Raw genomic sequence first — 23113 nt, 5'->3', positions numbered from 1 at the left:
TAATTTGTAGAAGTGTAGTAAAACTTTAAATGTGACACAAAACATGTTTACTAATAGACTCAAATATCTTTAGTTCCTCTGTAAAAAGAAGCCAAGTGTGGATAAACCTATTTTCAATAGTTAATGTATCAGTATTTTATCTTATTTGGAAATGATTTATATATTCAATGAATATCCATTATTTAACTTATCTCAGTTTAACTTTAAGGTTTAAAGTTACCAAAAAGGTTTTGGAAACTATTTCTAAGTAGACATGCATAAAGCATAATTACTGTTAAAAAATTCATTTGTAAATTTTTACTTACATTTTTTTAATTTACATGTTCTTAACAGTTATGTTTCAATTACTTATGAAAATTTCATGAGACATTAAAAAGCTAACCATCATCTTAAGTTATCCTCCTTGCTGACAAATTTAGCAATAGAGATAACATGAGTTTATTTAACTTTTAGCAAACATAGATAGAATAAAATTTGTATGTCTGCATATTTAATTCTGATAACTCTAAAAACATGCCTGTTTTAATTAAATCAACAAATTTAAACTAGCTTTTTAAAAAATTTACCAAAGATTATCAAATCACATGAACTTAAAAACATTTGGGTTAGTTTTCTATATTTTTGAGAGTATACTTGATTTATATAAACATGTAATTTTCTTTAAGCCAATTAAATAGAACTCTACAAATTAATTTTGGCAACACCATCTGGAGGTAGAAAAAAATCACATATTTATACATATATAGACATAAGTAAACATACAGAAGCAAACAGAGATCTTACAGCTTTTGTTTTAAATTGTTAGTCATCAGACCAGTATGATAATGCAAGACTCAGTAGTTCATAAAGGAATAGTTGGATCCCAAGTGTGTTTCTGACAGATGGAATAAGTTAAGATTACCTGTTCAGATGGCTTAAACTTTTTAGTAATATTTGTAAAGAAGACTTTTGAGATATTTTTTATTCATCTTGTTTCCAAATAGCCTTTCCCACTTCTGATAAGAATTACCTCTCTAAAGTTTGTATTTCAAAGAGATGACCCTCAGTTCCTAGAGAAAACCAGTGGGAACATTTACATCCCAAAGGCACAGAGAAAGACTTTTGTTTTCTAAATCCAGAAATTTTACCGTACGTAGAAATTTTCTGAAATGAATAGGGGAGGTTTGGGAAATTGGTAAAAAGGATAAATGGGCTTTTTCTGTTCTTGTAAAGTTGGGTTTTAATTCCTTAGAGAATTTGGCTGCAACCTGAATAATATCGGGGGGCTGATCCACCCATCCAACGACATTATTTTAGTTTGCTTCTTTATACAGGGAGAAGATCTTCAACTAAGATAGAAATCAAAAGATTCCTCTGTTATAGTGATGGGGAAACTGACCTTAAAATGGTTCCCTGCCACATGGAACTGAGCTAAAATGGTGGCCCCAGGAGAGAGAGAAGTCCCCAGCCTAAGCCCCAGCCCACTTCCGCATAACCCCTTCCAAACCACACCTTGAGCCAATCACCAGATGACACCTTCCACTTTCCCAACTCAAGGAAATCCCCAACCTATAAAAACCTGCTCAAAACCTTGCTAGGGGCTCAGTCTTTTGGGAAGGATCCCGGTGAGCCCGCCTGCGTAATAAAGCTGTGTTCTCCCTGATCTCTGCATGCCGCTTGAGTTTCTCGGTCCTTGCCATTTATCTGCAACAATAGATTTAGAGTTGTTTGTTTTTTGGAATTTGTTTTTCTTCCTCTGGGTACATAATTTCATTTTAGCTTAAGGGAAAAGGCCTAAAAAAAATTTCTATTAGGCTCTGAATATCAGTTTCCAATTTGGCCAACTTCTAACTGTAGAGCTACTTTAAAAAAAATCATTTCAAATATTTTGTCAAGTTTCAGCCAGGACAAAGTAAATATTCAAGGCAGTGTTGAACAACCCCATGGACACAAGAGGTGTCCCAAAGAGGATACAAAAGATTCTACTACCCTCCCAAGATCCGGAGCCACTTCCAAAGATAGCCCAAAGAAAGAAAGACTTAGACAGTTCTCCTGAGAGCTGGCAATAGTTGGTCAGATCCTAGAGGCAACCTGAATTTCTGGTCCCGCCATATTTTTGGGCCTCTGACCTGATGGTTGAGCTGCCTGTATATGCAAGAAGCAACAACCTGCATGCCCCAGGCAGGCAGAAAGCCCATCCAAGTGCTGAGGACACAAAATGGAACAAACAAAAAGACATTGGCTTTCTCTGGGAAAGAAAGGATCGCTAACCACTGGATACCCAAAAACAAAATTTACAAGAGTCTGGACTTGGAAAGGAAGGGACAATGTGAAATTTTTACCTTCCTTTCTCAAGCAGGGACTACAGAGATCCAAGAGAGGAGACACTGATAACAATTCTCATTCTTAGGTTTCTGCACCTTTTCCCAGGATCCCATCTGCAGGCTCCTAAGCAAGGGGGAGGGTTTCGAGTATCTCCCAGAATTTGGCAAGGTTTTCCATTAATTTTAATGGCTGTTTAGGGGAATAACTTGTGGCAGTTAGCTGGACAATGCCTGAATCTCATCAACCCTGGGAGGGACCCATATGGGAGAGCTTTGATTGGTGTGGAAGGAACTGACAAAACCTTCAAGGATAATCTTTTCTTCCAGTGTCCCAGTTGATTGCAAATGAGACACCGAATTCTGAGCCGGTGCTCTGATGATGGACCCCTTAGAGGGTGCAATGGGGGAGGCCCAGATGTTTCAGGTTTCTGGCCTTGGAACTGTTGTCGCTATAAGGCCACTAACTAGGCAGGCTTTTGTTTGTGGTCCTGTGGTCTCTTCAGAGTGAAAAGGCAATTGAGACAGAGCATTAAGACTGAGTACTCAGATAAAGGACGATGGGAAGAAGTAGGTGTCACATCAGTTTTATAGTCTTTAGTTGTAGGTACCTCGTGTGTCTTTAATTTTTCAGTAGCCTTTTGCAATGAATCTTTCAATGAAGCTATTTTGAAGTCTTGAGGGCTTTTGGAGGTTTCTGTGTACTAATTAAATCCCATTCTGGTTGTTGATTTGGGAACCCTCACTTCCAAGTGCACTTTTTTTTTTATTATTGGGGAAGGGGAACAGGATTTTATTGGGGAACAGTGTATACTTCCAGGCCTTTTTTTTTCCAAGTCAAGATATTGTCCTTTCAATCTTAGTTGTGGAAGGTGCCGTTCACCTTCAAGTTGTTGTCCTTTCAGTCTTAGTTGTGAAGGGCGCAGCTCAGCTCCAGGTCCAGCTGCCGTTTTTTCTAGTTGCGGGAACACAGCCCACCATCCCTTGCGGAGTCCAGGAATCGAACTGGCAACCTTGTGGTTGAGAGGATGTGCTCCAACCAACTGAGCCATCCGGGAGCTCAGCGGCAGCTCAGCTCAAGGTACTGTGTTCAATCTTAGTTGCAGGGGGCGCTGCCCACCATCTCTTGCGGGACTCGAGGAATAGAACTGGCAACCTTGTGGTTGAGAGCCCACTGGTCCATGTGGGAATCGAACTGGTAGCCTTTGGAGTTAGGAGCACAGAGCTCTAACTGCCTGAGCCACTGGGCCAGCCCCCCCAAGTGCACTTCTTATATGAATGATCTTGTCTAAAAGTACCCCATAATGACACTGTAATTCTAGGTTGTGCTAGCAGTGTTTTGCCATTTTGGTTGATACCCACAGCTCTAGGACCACAGTTCTTAGATATAAAATGAGCAGTTATGCTGGAAGGTGATGGACTCAGTTCTTTGAAACTTGAGTATCCCGTTTTTTTAAGCTAAGCCTTGGGTCTATTGGAACCAAATTAATGCCACGGCACTGGGGATTCTCCCCCCCACACACACACACACGTAACAGTGTTCCTTTTCGCATGGAAATTTTCTTGAGGGTGGCAGGTGGACCTAGCGTCAACCTTACCCATTTTGTGACCAACTTATTCTAGCACCAGAATCTTAGACTTAGAGGGCAACACTCTAACCACTTCAAGTGTTTGACTTGTGCCCATCAATTTTGTGAGTTTGGCTTCTGACATTCTCATTAACAATGGATCTATTATTCCTTTACCCCGTTTGTATATTAGCAGAAACCAACAGTGACTGAGGAAGTATAACTGCGGACACCAGCAGTAACCAGAGAGGGTGCTGTGGACTGATCAAAACAAGGCCTTACGGGTACACCAACAAAACCATCATTTCCCAAAATGGAACTCCGGACTGAACCAGGAAAACCTGACAAATTGGCACTGTGGACTAACCAAGAGCTAAGCACTCACTTCTGGGTGGAACTGTCTGTTAGCTCACGGTGACTTGTTAAGCCCAGGACTAAAACTGTGCACTAACCAAGAGGTGAGGACTGATGCTCAATTAGAGCCGTCATCAGTCTAGATTGACTTGTTAACCTCGGACTGGAAAGCCAGTTAGATCGCGAGCGCATGCAAAGAGAGCGCAGGTGGGATCCAAGAGGAACTCACCCACAAATCAAAGAAACAGCAAAAAAGAGAATGCAAAAGTTTCAGCGAGTATTACCGCTTGTGTTGTTTGTTGTCGTGATGCCATCAGAAGTCTCCTTCAGATCCATCACTGCCACCAAAACTATTAAAAAAAAAAATTCAACTGAGCACATTTTAAAGATCTTATTGGCTTTATTCAATGATTCATAAATCAGGCAGCATCCAATCTTGATAGAAAGGAGCTCCAGGTCATGGAAGGTCGTCACATCCCTTGGCCTGTAGAGCTTCCTGACAAAGGAAATCTTTACCTTAAGTGAGCCTGTCTATTATCTTTTCACATCTAAGATAACATGCCCTTCAAATGTAAGAGTAAACTCCTTTTCCTGGACCTCTCAGGGCACAATCCACTGCACCAAACACAAGGCTACAGAACCCCTCATTGTTATCTTGTTCTCCAAAAACCTTCTCTATGTGCTGTAAAATGTTCATTAGTAACTACCCTGTATTCCCCAATGTAAAAGATGTGTCTCTCCATTTTACTTTTTATCCAATCCCAGAGATTTACCCACTTTGCTTTTTCTACCCCACCTTAATCTACCACCAATGGATTTTATGTAACCCTCCTTACATCTCCTCCTTTGATTTTAATGTATAAAATAAGCTGCAAAACTGCCATTCTCCAGAGAATTTTCTTAATCCGTTAAGATTTTGCTTCCCAGCAACTGTCATCAGTTTGGCGCAAATAAAGTCATTAAAGTTCTGTATAGGTTTGGATGTTTCTTACATCAACAAGATTATGGTGACTATAAATTGGAGGTTCTATAAACATTCATGTGTAGGTTTTTCTGCGATCATAAGATTTCATTTCTCTAGGGTAAATATCTTGGAGTGGGATTGTTGGGTTATGTGGTCAGTGTATGTTTTATTTCGTACGTCAACAAAAAACATTCAGCCTAAGAGAAAGCTTACAAGGGTTTATTTAAGCCAAACTGGTGACAATTGCTGGGAAGCAAAATCTCAATGGATTGAGAAAAAGCTCCACAAAATGGCGGTTTGCAACTTATTTTATACCTCGAATCAAAGGAGGAAGGTTGCATGAAATCCCCTGGTGGTAGATTAAGGGGGTGGGAGAAAGCAAAGTGGGTAAGTCTCTGGGATTGAATAAAAGTAAATTGGAGAGAAAGGTACTTCTTTTACATAGGTGGGTACAGGATAGTTAATAGTTTACTTTTTACAGCACAGAGATGGTAATCAGAGGATAAGAATAACAGTTAGGGATTCTGTAGTTTCCTGCTCCTCAGGGACAGAAAAAGGGATTACTCTGAAATTCCAAGGGCTTGTTATCTTAGATGCAAACAGACAATAGATAGGCTCACTTAAGGTAAAGACTGACCTTTGTCCAGGAAGCTACAGGCCAAAGAAGTGACTACCAGCGATGACCTGCTTTTAGTTAGAAATTTTATATTCAAACCACCCGATGTGATTATTTTTGGTCTCCTGAGCTTGTCAGATTTAACATGTGGCCCCTTTTTTCATCCATAAATAAGAAACAGTCAAACTGTTTCTCTAGAGTGGCTGTACCATTTTGCGTTTCCACCAGCAATACATGAGAATTCCAATTGCTTTGCCTCATTGCCAGCAGTTGATATCATAAACAATTTTTATTTTTGCCATTCCAATAGATGTACAGTGGTATCTCAACATGATTTCAATCTGTATTTTCCTAATGTCTATGTACCCTGTTTCCCTGAAATTAAGACCTAGCCGGACAATCAGCTCTAATGTGTCTCTTTGAGGAAAAATTAATATAAGACCCAGCCTTATATTATATTATACTATACCCAGTATTATATTACATTATACCTGGTATTATAGTACATTATACCTGGTACTATATTATATTTATTATATTAATTACATTGATTATATTGATTGTGTTAATTATGTTAATTATATTAATTATATTAATTATATTATATTATAGACCCAGTCTTATAGTAAAATAAGACCGGGTCTTATATTAATTTTTGCTCCAAGAGATGCATTAGAGCTGATTGGCCGGCTAGGTCTTATTTTCAGGGAAACACGGTGTCAAGCAGGGTGTCAGCTCCCGCGCCCTGCACAAGAACACAGGATATGGCAAGGCCAAAAAGGAACACCCATGGAGTCATAGATAGGGGAGTCATACCACTATAGTGTCACTTGCGGCTGGGTTGGAGACACAGGAAGCAGGAGCCACACTATCCACAACCTGCAGTCCACTTCTCTCTGCCAACCAACCTCACTTGCTAGATGCAATCCACCGTGCTAGCTGGAGTCCTCTCTTGCTAGCTCAGCCACCATCTTCTTGCTAGCCCCCATCTTTCTCCTAGCGTAGCCACGGCAGTTATATTAGTGGCCAATGGCTCACTGGTTACAGCTGACGGCCAACTAGCCACCGCTGATGGCCATCCAATCACAGCCATTTACTACCTGAGCCAGCACCTTTCTATGTGAGGCCGAGAGCCTGGAAACTGCTTTCTGGGGCTTTGTCCCCACAGCACCTTTCATGTGCCTGTTGGCCATCTGTATGTCTTCTTGGAAAAATGTCTGTTCGGATCCCCTACCCATTTTCATATTGGATTGTTTGTTTTTGCCATTGAGTTGTATGAGTTTTTTACATATTTTGGATATATAAATATATATATGATTTGCAAATATTGTATCCCATTGGTAGGTTGCCTTTTCATTTTGTTGATGGTTTCCTTTGCTGGGTGGAAGCTTTTTAGTTTGGTGTAGTCCCACGTGTTTATTTTTGCTTTAGTTGTCTTTGGTTTTGGTGTCAACACAAAAAATCACCACCCAGACCTATGTCAAGAGCTTACCACCTATGTTTTCTTCTAGGAGTTTCATGGATTTAGTTGCCTCATCATTTTAACTTGATTTCTTCTGTAAAGATCCTATTTCCAAAGAAGGTCACAATCTGAGATTCTGGGGAGTTAAGAATTCAACATATTTTTGGGGGGAGGGGACACAATTCAACCCATAACAGGAGGTATAGACAAGAAGAATGTTCCTTACTATACAGGTAACCCCCGTATAACACGATTGTTAGGTTCCTAAAAATGCCGTGTTATGTGAATCCATGTTATACGAAACAAAGAACTAGTACAATAAAGGGGGTTAGCTTCCAAAAATTAAAAAAAAATACTATTATATTTTTATAATTAAAAGAAATATCTTTATTAAAGCAATTTTCACCAAAAGTATAACATTAATATGTATTAAGTAATGTTTTTTCGTCGTCACTACTAAGCTTTTATTACGTTCTGTGTTGTTCGGGGATTTCCCTAATTTCAAATGAGATATTTTTTGCTCTTAAAAGCTCTTATTACACTCCATGTTGTTCAAGGATTTCTCTAATTCTCAAATTGTGTTGGAATGAAACCATGTTATAGAAGTGCCATGTTATACGGGGGTTACTGGTACTCTGTGGACTGTACCAGCTCCCTGCTTCTCTCCTTTGAAGTGGCTGCTTCCTCTTAGATCACAAAATGAGTGACAGGGATGACATCCACTTATCACTTTTCTTTCTCCTTTGGGACATTGAGGGGCAAACTCCCTCTGTTCTCTAATAGAAATATTTTGAGATTCAACCGGGTGGCTCAGGTGGTTGGAGCACTGAGGTCGCCAGTTCGATGCCCACATGGCCCAGTGAGCTGCGCCCTCTACAGCTAAGATTGTGAACAACGGTTCTCCCTGGAGCTGGGGTGTCATGAGCTGTAGGAGGTTGGTGTGGGGCGGTGGGCTGCTGTGGGCTGCTGTGGGCTGCTGTGTGCTGCTGCAGGCTGCTTTGTGCTGTCATGAGTGGCCAGTGGCCAGCGTGAGTGGCCGGCAGCCAGTGAGAGCTACCATGAGCTGTTTTGAGCGGCTGACCGACAACTAGTGACCAACTGCCTCAGCCGGGGGGAGCGCAAGGCTCATAATACCAGCATGGGCCAGGAAGCTGTGTCCTACACAACTAGACTGAGAAACAAGGCTTGAACGGAGTGGTGGGGGGAGGCAAAGAAGGGGGAAAAGAAATATTATGAATAAGCAATCAAACAAATATTTTACTAACAGAGTAAAAGGTAAATACTGAAGAGTATTTCATGCTTTCGTTCCCACCCATTGAAACTTGTAGAAACTACCTTGTGGAAGTGGAATGCCCCAAACAAGCAGGGCTATGCTCTTCTGGCAGCTCATCCAGTCTATCTGCTACATGAGGAAGGGAGCAAATGGCAAAGAAGTCCCCTTGCTTGCTCTGCAGGTTGCCTAAGGGGCCCCTGACATCATGGTCCCTTGTAATCTCTATCACTCAGGGAGCCAGCAGGAAGTAGATGGCACATCAAATTTGGAGGAAGGTCTGATAAAGTGCTAGTTGCGAAGGTGTGGGCATGGTATACGGAGAACAGGATAATGCAGTGCCCGAGGCTAGTGACAGGAAACTGTTATTATTCCCCTTGCCAAAGGGATGAACAAAACAGAGGGTTACCTAGAGAGTTGTCTTGATAGGACCTCTGTCAAGGGACTGAACCAGCCCTAGGTGACCTTGTGGGAGGGAACAAGGGGAATAAATACCCCAACCTCATTCTCATTCCTCCCTCTCCGCTCTAACCACTGCTGAACACCGCCAGAAGGTAGAGGGTATGGAAGCCCATGTACTTCAATCTCAGGGTTGCAGACAGCAAGGGAAAAGGGCGGAGAATGCAGATAGATGTTTAGTCCATCATCTTTATTTTAAAATCAAAATGATTTAGATACATCTGAAATTAGTTTTTGATAATGTAATTAAATACTGTGAAATATTTTGATAAAAGTCAAACAACTTGCAACTCCAGTTGCAACACTAGTGTCCATCTGGCTGCCAATGTAAAGAACTGGTATCACACATCACTCATGTTACATCTAGACAAATATGTTTGCAAAGTTAAGAATAATAATATTGTCAATATTGCAAAATGTTCTGCAGTTGTCATGCGCAACCCTTGTGAATGTAGAACCAATTTGTGAGCCCTTCTGGAACCATGGATTGGAACATGGAAAGCAACAACATAGCGTACACGAGGCACTACTGGGAAACAATGCTTTGTTGTACAGGAATCTATTGCATTCATACTATTTGAGGCGGGAGGGTTTGATAAATATTGACTTGTCTTTAATCCAAGTGATTCCAACACTGAAACCGCCCCCCCCCACTCTGAAACAGTGTCTGTCTTGAATATAAACAGTGGCACAACCCACTGAAAACCATTTAGATGGAGTTGTCTTTTCTTTAGAGATGTGGACCAGTGTGTCCCTGAGTCATAAGAGTGGATGTGTAGGGTTATGGGTTGAATGGTGCCAGGACTGAGCACCAGATCCCCAATGACAGAAGTGCCTATATATTCTTTACCAAAATTTTGCGTATGTGTTTGTGATATATGGAGCCCTCTAAAGCATGAACCAAGAGAAAGGGTCCCTCTTTCCTGGTGCTAAGGAGATACTGCCATTTAGGAGGGTTTTGTGGTCACCCAGGTGGGGGATGGAAGGAAGGAAGTCTGAAGTCTAGCAGAACGGAACAACCTCGGATTGGGGGCACAGGAAAGACATAAGGAGTAATTTTCCAGTTGGTTGCCCCTGGAAAACAAAGACCTGCAGACACCATCGAGGCAGTTTCCCTCGTTAGTTCTAACCAACCATTGGGAGTTTTGCAAACCCTAGCATACACAGTTCAATATGATTTGGAGACAACTGAATTTTCAGTGATTTGCTAATCAATCAGCTAATAAAACATGCTTGTATGGAGTGCTACTATGTGCCAGGCACTGTACAGGGCCTGGAAGTCAGTGGTGAGCAAGGTGGAGGAGATTCTGAAGCTTGGCTGTTTGTCTTGCAGGGAAGTTAGAGGCTAAACAACAGATTCAGTGGGTGAAATGCCAAAGAAGAATAGTTTAGATGCTGTGGAAAAGTTTGGCTCTTCTGCAATCTTGTCTACAGAAAATCTGATCCAGGAGAGGCTGAGTTTCCACCGACATCTCTCTCATGACAGCTGCCTAAACTAGAAAGGGAATTAACTCTCCAGACAGACTAATTTATGTCCTAAATTTAATAGTGCTAAATGGCATCCCCAGAGAGAGTCTGGTGAAATTTCACTTCTATTGCTAATCAAGGGCCTGTCTGGTGGATTACTTAATAACAAATCCCACTCTGGTGATTTCTGCCTTCAGTTCAGATGTTTTAGTCTCAGTTGAAGTCCAGGAAATTATATTCTTGGTCCTTATATCTGATTCTTACAAATAACTGGTCTGGGGAGACAGGACGAAGAATGGCACAAAGAAAAGTACGTGGACTTTGGTGCCAGGCAGACCTGTCTGTGCTGGTTTTCCAGGCTCTGTGACCTTAAGCAAGGCAACCTTTGTTCGCTAAGCCTCAGTTTACTGATCTGTGAAATGGGGACGTTGGCGTCTATCTCATTGGCTCATTGAAAGGATTAAAGGCAACAATATATTGTAAAGACCAAACATATGGCAGTCAAAAGTGTTTTCTTTGTTTTTTCCTTGTTGTACAAAATGACATTTAAATCAGTTGGGCTTTCTAAATAGGTTGGGTTTCTTGCTAGAGTTGATGGCTGGGAAGTTAGTTAAAATGAATGAGATTCTTGGGACAGGTTTTAAAAAATAAATTAGCTGTATTTTATTCTAATTTTAAAAGTAATACTGAATTTCAGCCAATATGGTGGATGGAGTTGGTAATTAAATATTTTTTTTCCTGGTCCACACTCATAAAAAGGTTTGGAAATGTTGCCCATCAAAAAGCCATTTCTACTCCCTACCTATCCTTTTTTCACCATTGGAAGAAACTACCTCCCATTATAGAAACTGGAGAATGCCACTTTCCCAGCTTCTCTCGTGAATAGATACAGGCAGGTTACTGAGTCCTGACAATTGGATCTGAAAGAAAGTCTGTAAAGAAACTGTGGGAAAGATTCTCCTCCCTAATAGAAAGAGATGAATGGGATGAAGTGGCCTCTCTCTCTTCTCTGGGTGTGGCCATGTCTGCTGCAGCCATCTGGTGAGTATGATGAAAAGTGTTACAATAGGATTGTAGAGTAGAATTCAGGAAAGGTGGAAAGTCTTGGGTCCTTCTGTCATTGTTGAAAAGTTAACTGGAGAATCCTTAATCTTTGCTATACATGCAAACATGCAAAAAGAGTCAGAACCCATTCCACCCCCTTGGGATAAGCATCCCAAGCAAAGAAATTATTTTAAAAGTTGGTCTAGAATTGATGATACCCACAGGCCCTGCCAGAGAAAATGTGATATATCTCTGTAGAGTATTTCTATAATTCACTGTCTCCATAGTTTTCTCTTTTCCAATTGTCATATAGTTAGAATGGTATGTAGCCTTTTCAGATTGGTTTCTTTAACTACTAGTAATATGCATTTAAGATTCCTCCATGTCTTTTCATGACTTGATAGCTCATATCTTTTTTAGCACTGAGTAATATTTCATTCAGTTTATATATCTATTCCCCTACTGAAGGACATGTTGATTGCTACCTAGTTTTGGCAGTTATGAATACAGCTGCTATAAACGTCATTGTGTAGGTTTTTATGCAAACATACGTTTTCAACTACTTTGGGTAAATAAATATCAGAGAGTGCGATTGCTGGATCATACGGCAAGAGTATGTTTATTTTTGTGTGAAACTGCTGAAGTGTCTTCCAAAGTGGCCAAACCATTTTGCATTCCTACCAACCGTGAAAGTTGTTGGGGTGGCTGGTTAGCTCAGTTGGTTAGAGCATGGTGCTCTTAACAAGATTGCAGGTTCGATCCCCACATGGGCCACTGTGAACTGCGCCCTCCACAAGTAGATTGAAACAACTACTTGACTCGGAGCTGATGGGTCCTGGAAAAACACACCTAAATAAATACAAGTTAAAAAAAAAAGTTGTTTCTCCACAACCTCAGCAGAATTTTCATAGAGATTGCATTGAATTTACAGATGGCATTAGGTAATATGGATGTGTTAACAGTATTAACTCTTCTGATCTATGAACAAAGCACATCTTTCCATTTACTTGTGTTTTCTTCAATGTCTTAGTTTTTGGCATATAGATCTTTCATTTCCTTAGTTAAATTTATTCCTAAGTATTTTATTGTTTTTGATGCTAAATGGGATTATTTATTTCTTTTTCAAATAGTCCTTCATTAATGTATAGAAATGCAGCTGACGTTTATATGTTTATTTTGTATCCTGAAACTTTACTGAATTCGGTTTAGTTTTAACAGCTTTTTTTTAAAATTGGAGAATATTGGGGAATAGTGTGTTTTCCCAGGACCTATCAGCTCCAAGTCAAGTTGTTGTCCTTCAATCTAGTTGTGGAGGGCACAGCTCAGCTCCAAGTCCAGTTGCCATTTTCAATCTCGTTGCAGGGGGTGGGGGGGCACAGCCTACCATCCCATGCAGGAATTGAACTGGCAACCTTGTTGTTAAGAGCTCGTCATCTGGCCACCCCAAGTTATAAGTTTTTTGTTGTAGTCTTTAGGGTTTTTCTACAATGCAGGATCATGTCATCAGCAAACAGAGACAACTTTACTTCTTACTTTCTGATTTGGATGCCTTTACTTATTTTTCTTGCCTGATTGCTCTGGCCAAGAATTTCTATTAGGTTGGTGCAAAAGTAATTGCGGTTTTTGCAAATTTTTTTTTTTAACCTTTTAAACCGCAATTACCTTTGCACCAGCCTTATAGTACTATGTTGAACAGGAGTGGTGAGAATGGGCACATTTTTCTTGTTCCCTATCTTAGAGGAAAAGCTTTCAAACTTTCACCATTGAGTATCAAGCTAGCTATGGGTTTGTCGTATATGGCCTTTATTATGTTGAGGTATATTCCTTCTATATCAAATTTGTTAAAAGATTTTATTAGGAAATGACGCTGAATTGTGTCAAATGATTTTTCTGTATCTATTGAAATGATCATGTGATTTTTATCTTTCATTCTATTAATATGGTGTATTATATTCATTGATTTGAATATGTTGAACCATCCTTGCATCCCAGGGATAAATCCCACTTGATCATCATGTATGATCCTTTTACTGTGCATTGAATTCAGTTTGCTAATATTTTATTGAGAATTTTTGCATCTATATTTATCATGGATATTGGCCTATAGTCTTCTTTTCCTGTCCTATCTTTATCTGGCTTTGTTCTCAGGGTAATGCTGGCCTCATATAATGAGTTGGGGAGTGTTCCCTCCTCTTCAATTTTTGAGAACAGTTTGAGACGGAATGGCATTCATTCTTCTTTAAATGTTTGGTAGAATGTACCCATGAAGCCGTGTGGTCCTGGGCTTTTCTTTGTTGGGATGGATTTGATTACTGACTCAATCTCCTTACCCTTTATTGGTCTGTTCAGATTATCTATTGCTTCATAATCCAGTCTTGGCAGGTTGTATATTTCTAGGAATTTATCCATTTCTTCTAGGTTGTCCAATTTGTTGGTGTATGATTGCTCATAGCAGTCTCTTAGGAGCCTTTGTATTTCTGTGTTATTAGTTGTAATATCTCCTCTTTCCTTTCTAGTTTTATTTATTTGAGTTCTCTCTTTTTATCTTGGTAAGTCTATATAGTTTGTCGATTTTGTTTATCTTTTCAAAAAACCAACTGTTTTGTTTATTTTTAATATTGTTTTTCCATTCTCAATTTCATTTATTTTTGCCCTGATCTTTGTTATCACCTTTTTTCTGCTAAACTTGGGCTTAGTTTGTTGTTTCTCTAGTTCCTTGAGGTTTAAGTAAGGTTGTTTATTTGAAATCCTTCTTTTTTTTAATGCTGGCATTTATTACCATAATCTCTCTCCTAGGACTGCTTTTGCTGCATTCCATAAGTTTTGGTATGTTTTGCTTCCATTTTCATTTGTTTCAATATAATTTTTGATTTACCTTTTGATTTCATCTTTCACACATTAGTTGTTGAAATCCCAACAAACTTACAAAAAAAGCTATGAGGACTAATAAGCAATTTAGCAAGGTCACTAGATACATAGCCAATAAAAAAAATCAATTATATTTTTATACAGTAGCAATGAGCAATCAGAAATCGAAAAAAAGTACTATTTACAATAGCGCCAATAAAAAAAATCAATTATATTTTTATACAGTAGCAATGAGCAATCAGAAATCAAAAAAAAGTACTATTTACAATAGCACCAAAAAATTCATGAAATAGGTATAAATTTAACCAAAATTATGTGCAAGATTCGAATGCTGAAAACTACAAAATACTGGTGAAATAAATCAAAGAAAACTGAGACAAATTGCATGATACTTTTTTCATGGATTAGAAGACTCAATATTGTTAAGACGTAAATTTTAACAATAACTAGATCTATAGATTCAATGCAATCTACCTTCAAAATTCCAGCTGGAATTTTGGAACAAGCTGATTCTGAGAATTATGCTGAAAAGTAAAGGAATGAGAACAGTCAAAATAATTTTTAAAAAGAGGAACAAATTGGAGGACTCAGACAACCTGATTTCAAGTCTTACTATAAAGCTACAGTAGTCAAGGTAAACCAGTATTGGTGAAAGGATAGACAAAGATCAGTGGAATAAAATAGAATCCAGAAAAATATACAAACATATACGGCCAATTAATTTTTTTTTTAAAGATTTTAGTGGGGAAGGGGAACAGGACTTTATTGGGGAAGAGTGTGTACTTCCAGGCCTTTTTTCCAAGTCAAGTTGTCCTTTCAGTCTTAGTTGTGGAGGGCCCAGCTCAGCTCCAGGTCCAGTTGCTATTTCTAGTTGCAAGGGGCACAGCCCACCATCCCTTGCGGCAGTCGACCAGGTAACCTTGTGGTTGAGAGGTCACACTCCAACCAACTTAGCCATTCGGGAGCTCAGCGGCAGCTCAGCTCAAGGTGCTGTGTTCAATCTTAGTTGCAGGGGGCGCACCATCCCTTGCAGGACTTGAGGAATTGAACTGGCAACCTTGTGGTTGAGAGCCTGTGCTCCAACCAACTGAGCCATCCGGGAGGCAGCTCAGCTCAAGGTGCCGTGTTCAATCTCAGTTGCAGGGGGCAGAGCCTTGAGGGAGTCGAGGAATTGTACTGGCAACCTTGTGGTTGAGAGCCCACTGGCCCATGTGAGAATCGAACCGGCAGTGTTCGGAGTTAGAAGAATGGAGCTCTAACCACCTGAGCCACCGGGCTGGCCCGCCAATTAATTTTTTAAACATCTTTATCGAGATATCATTCACATGCCATAAAATTCACTTATTTAAAGTGAACAATTCAATGGTTTTAGTATATTCGCAGAGTTGTGCAAATATCACTAAAATCTAAGTTTAGAATATTTCGATAATGTCAAAAAGAAACCCTGTACCCATTAGTAGTCATTCCTCACTCCCCAACTCCTCCAGCCTTAGGCAACCACTAATCTACTTTTTGTCCCCAGAGATTTGCCTATTCTAAACATTTCATCTAAGTGGAATCATACAATATGTGGTCTTTCGTGACTGGTATTTTTTACTTAGCATGCTGTTTCTAAGGGCCATCTGTGTTACAGCATGTGTTAGTACGTCATTCTTTTTTAGGCTGAATAATATTCCATTATATGGCTACACGATAGATCTGTATGTTTCTACACAGAAAACGTGTCATTTTATGTGCAAGTCATCAGTTGATAGACATTTAGGTTGTTTCCACTTTTGGACTATTATGAATAAAGTCGCCATAACATTCATGAACAGGATTTTGTGTGTACATATGTTTCCTTTTCTCTTGGGAAAACCTTGAACTTGAAACACATAGATGACATTCAGTTGCCCCAAATTAAGTTGAACTGTGTTTGCTTAGGGTGTGTAAAGCTCCAGATAGTCAGGTTAGAACCAAAGTGAGAATTTGTATCTATATCATCTGCTAGTTTTTCAGAATTTCTCAGGAGCAATCACTTCTGTTTCTTATAGCTTTTCTGTGCCCCAGATCTGAGGGGGTGGTCTAGTTACTGTTTACCTATGTGAGAAGTGGAATTGCTGGGCCATATGGTATTACTATGTTTAACATTTTGAGAAACTTCCAAATTGTTTTCCAAAGTAGTTACTCCATTTTACATTCTTACCATCAATATATGAAGGTCCCCTCTCTTTATTCGCCGCCATCGTACGCGTGCGGCTGACTCTTCCTCGCCCTGTCTTCTCACAAGACTTTCAGGATCAAGCAGTTCTTGGCCAAGAAACAAAAGCAGAATCGGCCCATTCCCCAATGGACTCGGATGAAAACTGGTAATAAAATCAGGTACAACTCCAAGAGGAGACATTGGAGAAGAACCGGGCTGGGTCTATAAGGAATAAGCGCACATGAGATGGCACCACATATTTTTGCTGTGTCAGGATTGCTTGGATCTTAACCATGGCACTGAAAAGATCGCTACTATCTGAACAGTTGGGTGTGTTTTATTGGGAAATAATAAGGAAAATGAGTTTTCTCTTTAATATGTTTCTGCACTAGTAGGTTGGTTCAGTAATAAATATGTGAGGCCTTCTAAAAAAAAAATATATATATATATATATATATATATATATATATGTATATATATATATATGAAGGTCCCAATTTCTCCACATTCTTGTCAACACTTGTTATTATCATTTTTTTTTTGAGATTCTATTGGGGAAGGGGAACAGGACTTTATTGGGGAACTTCCTGGAAGTGTGTACTTCCAGGACTTTTTTCCAAGTCAAGTTGTTGTCCTTTCAATCTTAGTTGTGGAGGGTGCCGTTCAGCTTCAAGTTGTTGTCCTTTCAGTCTTAGTTGTGGAGGGCACAGCTCAGCTTCAGGTCCAGTTGCCGTTGCTAGTTGCAGGGGGCGCTGCCCACGATCCCTTGCGGGAGTCGAAACCAGCAACCTTGTGGTTGAGAGGATGCACTCCAAACAGCTGAGCCATTCGGGAGGCAGCTCAGCTCAAGGTGCGTGTTCAATCTTAGTTGCAGGGGGCGCTGCCCACTAATTCCTTCGGGAACTCAAGGAATTGAACTGGTAACCTTGTGGTTGAGAGCCCACTGGCCCATGTGGGAATCGAACCAGCAGCCTTCGGAGTTAGGAGCATGGAGCTCTAACTGCCTGAGCCACCAGGCTGGCCTTTGTTATTATCATTTTAATTTTAGCCGCCCTAGTGGGTATAGTGACAAGGTGTTTTGTCACTATTTGATGTGTTTCAATTGCTTTTTGACAAAGGTGCAAAGGCTATTGAAAGGAGAAAAGACAGTTTTTTGAACTAATAGTGCCAGAACAATTGGATATCCATATACACAAGATGAACCTCAACCCTAACCTCTCATCATAAATAAAAATTAATTCAAAATCGGTTGTATACTTACATATAAAGGTTAAAACTATAAAACCTCTGAAAGGAAACATAGAGAAAATTTTTATTACCTAGATCAGGCAAAATTTTCTTAGATATTATATAAAAAATATAACCCATAAAATAAAAAATGATAAATTGGCCTTCATCAAAATTAAGAACTTTTGCTCTTCAGAAGCTACTGTTAAGGGAATGAAAAGATGAGCCACAAATTCAGAGGAAATATTTGCAAAACACATATCTAATAAAGGACTTGTATCCATAATATATAAAGAACTCTCAAAACTTTATAGATAAATAAAATGTAAATTCTATATACAGGTAAATAATTCTTTAAACATTTCCATCTATCCCCCATTTTTTAAAGATTAATAATGTTTTTAAGGGAAAATGGTTTGAAGTTTTCATATCTGAAAATGGACTTCCTTTTAGTTCTTTCTTTAGTCTATCTCAGTTTTCTTAAACTTTAGTACCTAAGAACTACAGGGTGGGGTGGTACACATGAAACCTTGCTTACTGTACTTTACAGACAATTAAGGGATTGTTAAAAGGGTAATTTACACCATATTCCTTTCCAACTGCATTTATTTTTAGAACCTAACCTCCTACAAAAGACGAAATCCTCTCTACTACTGTTTACTGAGTATCTACTGTGTAACAACACCTTACATACTTTACCTCATTTAAACTATGTGAGGTTAAGAAGTTGTAAGTTCAATTTTATAGATAAGGAAAATGATGTTCAGAGAATTTACATAACTTGCTGGAACTCACACAGTTATTGGGAATCAAGGTTAGAACACAAATACCCATTTGTCTGACCCTGTAGCTCCCGTGCCTCTCTGTAGGGGCTCAGGAAATTTGGACAGTGTAAGAGAAGGGTTATCTGCACTAGCTTTGACCAAACCAGTCCCAGGTTTGAATCCTGGAACTCTTACTGTTTAGCAATGCAATGAGAATAACAAATAACTTTGAATGTCTTCTAAGTGCTCAGTAGTTTATGTGCATAGTCTTTCGTTCAACCTTCTGGAACACCTTTAGAAGTCCAATGCGCTATCCATTGAACCACGGAGCCACCGGAACACTTTTGGAAGGAGATACTACTATTATCATCATCCCCATTTTACACATGTGGAAACTGAGGCTTAAGAACAATCAAGAGCAGAAATGAGATTTGAACACAGATGTCTGATGCCAGTGCATGTGCTCATAACCAAATGATATGGACAAAAGGAAAGGAAACAAAGGCAGTTGAGAAGAATTGAATCCATTCTATGGAATGATCTATATGGTACCGTAACTAAGAGTGTGGACTCTGGAGCAGGCTACCTGGGGATAAATATCAGCTTCTCTGCTTGCTAGAGGTATGGCTTTGGGGAAGTCATTTAACTTCAGAGTTTTCACCTGTAAAATGGGCACATAGTAGTACCTATCTGTGTTAGTTTCCTAGGGCTGCCATAATGAAATCATGTAGCCTGGGAGGCTTAAACAACAGAAATTTATTTTCTCACAGTTCTGGAGGCTAGAAGTCCAAGCCAAGTTTTTGGCAAGTTTAGTTTCTTCCGAGGCCTCTCTCCTATGGTTGCTTTCCCACTGTATCCTCCATGGTTGTTCCTTGGTCTGTGTTTTACCTGTGTTCTAGTCTCCTCTTCTTACAAGGACAGTCATACTGGGTTAGGGCTCACCCATAGAACCTCATTTTTCCTTAATCACCTCTTTAAAGGCGCTGTCTCCAAATACAGTCACATTTAGAGATACTAGAGGTCAGGACTTCAACATATGAATGCGGGGAAGGAGGGCATAATTCAGCCCATAACACAATCTCATAGAGTTATTGTCAAGGTCAAATGAGACAATACATGTAAAGCAAAGATGGGGAACCAAAACGTTTTAAGAACTTAATGATTGTTCAATGTAACTGAACACTTACGTTAGGCATAAGGGTATCTGGCAAGTTACAAATCTTTCTTTGCTAGAATATTGGCTGGAAGTGCCCTGGGGGCTTCTCTTTTCAGCCAGGTGCTCAGTCCAGCAGCATTGCATGATGGTCAATAGCCCCCATCTTAATCCCCACACTGTTCCATTCTGGTCAGGCTGCTCCTTGGAGACAATACATTCTTCCTGTAGAGAGTTGTCAAACTTTCTGTAACTGCTCCAAGGTTTGTGTTTAAAATGAGGAGACATTCTGTCCCAGCTACGCACAGCGCGGCAAGTGCCTTTCCAATACTACTGCTCTTTCTACAATTTGGGCAAGCCACTTATTAAAATTTAATGACAATCACTTACATTTATAAAGCTATTTCCAATTTACAAAGCTCTTTTCCATCCATTATCTCTTTAAATCCTCATAACATCTGTAGGAAGGAAGTATGTTTTCTCCATTTTATAAATGAAGACGATAGGGCTCCAAGAAGTAGCATCATCGTCCCAGGTCACACAGCTGATTGGTGGCAGAGATGGGCCTCAAATTCTGGTCTTTTGGTTCCAATATGTCAGGAGTATCCCACCTATTCCGGCATTCTTCTACAATATAAATAATCCAGTATACAAGCCCTACTCTCTTTTGAGGGGATGTAGGTAAGTTATTTGGACTATTTTGATTGGAAGTGACAAAACCCCATACTGGCTTTGGCAAAAATTGAATTTATTGGCTCACCTAACAGAACAACCCAGAAGCAGTTCTTCAAGCATGAATAGATCCAGATGCTGAAACTATGTCATCAGAACTGTCTCTCTCCACGTCTTAGCTTCACTCTGTGTTCATCTTATTCTTTTTTTTTAACTTTAAAAACCTCCAGGGCTTAAAAGAAGCAAATTTATGATAACAAGCAAAAGGTGGCGTCCCCAACCTGCAGGTTTCTCAGGAGGAGGACTCTGGGAGATGCGGCAGGCAGCCGGGGCCCAGTGTCCCCAGGGCTCCTTGCCTGAGGTGGCACGGGACAAGAAAAGCATGGAAACAACTTCATCTTATTCTTAGACATATGTTCTGCTTGGGATGTCAAAGATGGCTCCCAGTAGCTAAAGCTTATAATTCCCCCAGCTCAACAAACTCAGTAGAAAGTGAACGCCTCTTTCTTGTAAACTGCAACAAATGACCTGGATATCATTCTCAACTACAAAGCGTGCCAAAACAATGCATACATATTTTAAGAAAGGGAAAAAATGTGTTAAAATTGTAATACTCAATATATACTGATAACAAAAGATGAATACAAGTCATGTGTATATATTTTTTTGGCACCCCCGGTACTTGGGTTCACTTATGGGCCCCACGCCTGAACCAATTGTGTGTAGTACGATGGAGTGTTCTCATTGTCCAAGCACGCTCATATGCCCTCCTTTGGAGAGGAGTATGTGGTGGGATGAGGCTCACCAAACCCAGGGACTGAGTGATGGAGAATGGAGTCTCTTCAAAGCAAAAGTACTGATGTCCAGTGGTGTGGGCAGATCCCGACAGGGTGCTTTGCTCTGGAGAACTCAAACAGAACAACCAGTGAGGAACTGGGGGACTACCTGAGCAAGAACTCTTAGTTCTTGCCTCAAGTAATAAGTGAACCTTTGTGGGGGGGTTTTCTTGGACTTCCTAGCTTGGCTCAGCAGGAAAGAAAAAAAAGGCAATAATTCATGGAGGAGGAAGGAGGAAGGATGGAGCGTCTGGCTCCAGTAACTTGCGTTCAGAATAGTACCAAACCGGGAGCACCCGTGGAAGGAGAATTTGAGATGCCCACTTTGAGGATGACCACTTACTTGCCTGCTCCCTATTCCCAGCACCTTCTATCTCCCCATGAAGCTGTGAGCTCCAGGAGGGCAGGGACCACATCTGTTTTACCCACCGTCTTCTTCCCAGGGCCTAGCATGATGCTATGCTTGGCACGTAGCAAGGGCCTGTCACATGTTTATTGCATGGATGAATAAATTCACGAATCAGATTGATCAGACTAATGGGCAGAATTGATTCATCTCTGTGTATAAGTAAATGCCCCTCTTTGACCTTTGTTCTCCATCTGTCATCTGGGAGGTGTAGAACAAGACTCTCTCCACAGCCCCTTGCAGCTTATGATTCCAGTATCTTAGGACCATCAGGATACCCTCTGCAAGGAGCCAGTGGAAGATAACCAAACTTACCGAGCACTCTGTGCTCAGGTGACATGACCTCACGTGGGTCTGAGTTGCCAAAATTGTGGTAATTCATGGACCCGTAAATTTTTTGGGAGGGAGGGGGATGAAAAAGACACTGCCCATTTTTTATTTTGCCCAATAAGGACATTAAAAAACCTTCCATAGACTATCATCGCCATTTCTTTTAAAAAAGGAATTTTTGCACTAAGATAGTGGAAAGTACATAATCTCAGAAAAACAACTAGTCCCTTTTTCCTCCTGCACATAGATGCAAATTTCATCAAACTGGCCCCTGAGTGGGGTCCAGTACTTGGAACCCACGAACAGATTGTTTGTTCAAACCCCCTTCCACTTTTAAGTGAGCTTAATCTCCCCCACTGTAGGGACGAGGAAACAGGTTCAAAGAGTGCAGAAGCAAGGTCACAAAGACAGTACGTAGGAGTTAAAGTTTGTCCGAACCAAAGGCAACCCAAATCACCTTGGCAGATCCCAAGCCAAAGCTAAATTCTTGCAGGGAAAGAAATGACCCACCCTTTCGCCCTTGGATTGCCCCCGGGGTGTTCTCGGCCTCACCTTGAGCCTGGATTTCGATGCTTTGTTCTTAATGATGCGCCCACTTCATGCCAGGCACTGGGGAGCGTGTAGGGAGGGAAACCAACAGGTTCCCAGCCTCCTCTCCTGTCTCCCGATACTCACCTGGGTCCTGTTCCCCAGGCCCCTCTCGTTGCACTGGCTGCGATGAATCCCCACCGTAGGCGTGGGCTGCTAACAGGTTAGGGGGTTCCTGCTCCCAGGGGTGTCGGCAGTTTCCTAGGAGACTCTAGGAACCTTCAACGCTTCCAAGACCCAAAGGACTAGAAGCGTAATGGTGCGACTTGAGGTACTGTGACAGGCTGTAGGGAAGGTAATTTGGAAGGAAGAGATCAGTTCAAACCCTATCAAATAATACCCTATTCGGCCCCTCCCCCATTCCCATGGTCTTTGTGGGGACCCACAGCCCCACAGCTTAGGCTGGAAGAAGGAGGTCCCCCAATCCAGAGGGCCTTACTGGGGGGGGGACTTACTATTGCTCTGGCTGGGGCCTTCGGGAACCGTGTCACCCCCCCTTTCCGCTCCGCCCCACACGCAGAGGCAGGAGCGCGCCGTCGCCGGTGCACGGGAGCGCCCGCCTTGGCGCGGGAGCGCGCCCCGG

At 40.7% G+C, this 23113-nt stretch overlaps 1 protein-coding gene across 1 annotated transcript; it reads left to right on the top strand.

Annotated features, from left to right (window-relative positions):
- Nucleotides 1-16614: 16614 nt before the first annotated feature.
- On the top strand, nucleotides 16615-16889 carry LOC308507350 (large ribosomal subunit protein eL39-like; the record flags this gene model as incomplete). The annotated part of the gene is made up of 1 exon (XM_081072198.1): nucleotides 16615-16889. A coding segment is annotated over one exon (168 nt), but the record flags the coding sequence as incomplete, so codon positions are not given.
- Nucleotides 16890-23113: the final 6224 nt, after the last annotated feature.

Source organism: Rhinolophus hipposideros (genome assembly GCF_964194185.1).
Source record: "Rhinolophus hipposideros genome assembly, chromosome: 14".
NCBI lineage: Eukaryota > Metazoa > Chordata > Mammalia > Chiroptera > Rhinolophidae > Rhinolophus > Rhinolophus hipposideros.
Note: the sequence above shows the minus strand (reverse complement) of the source record. Positions and strands in the feature narration are given on the sequence as shown.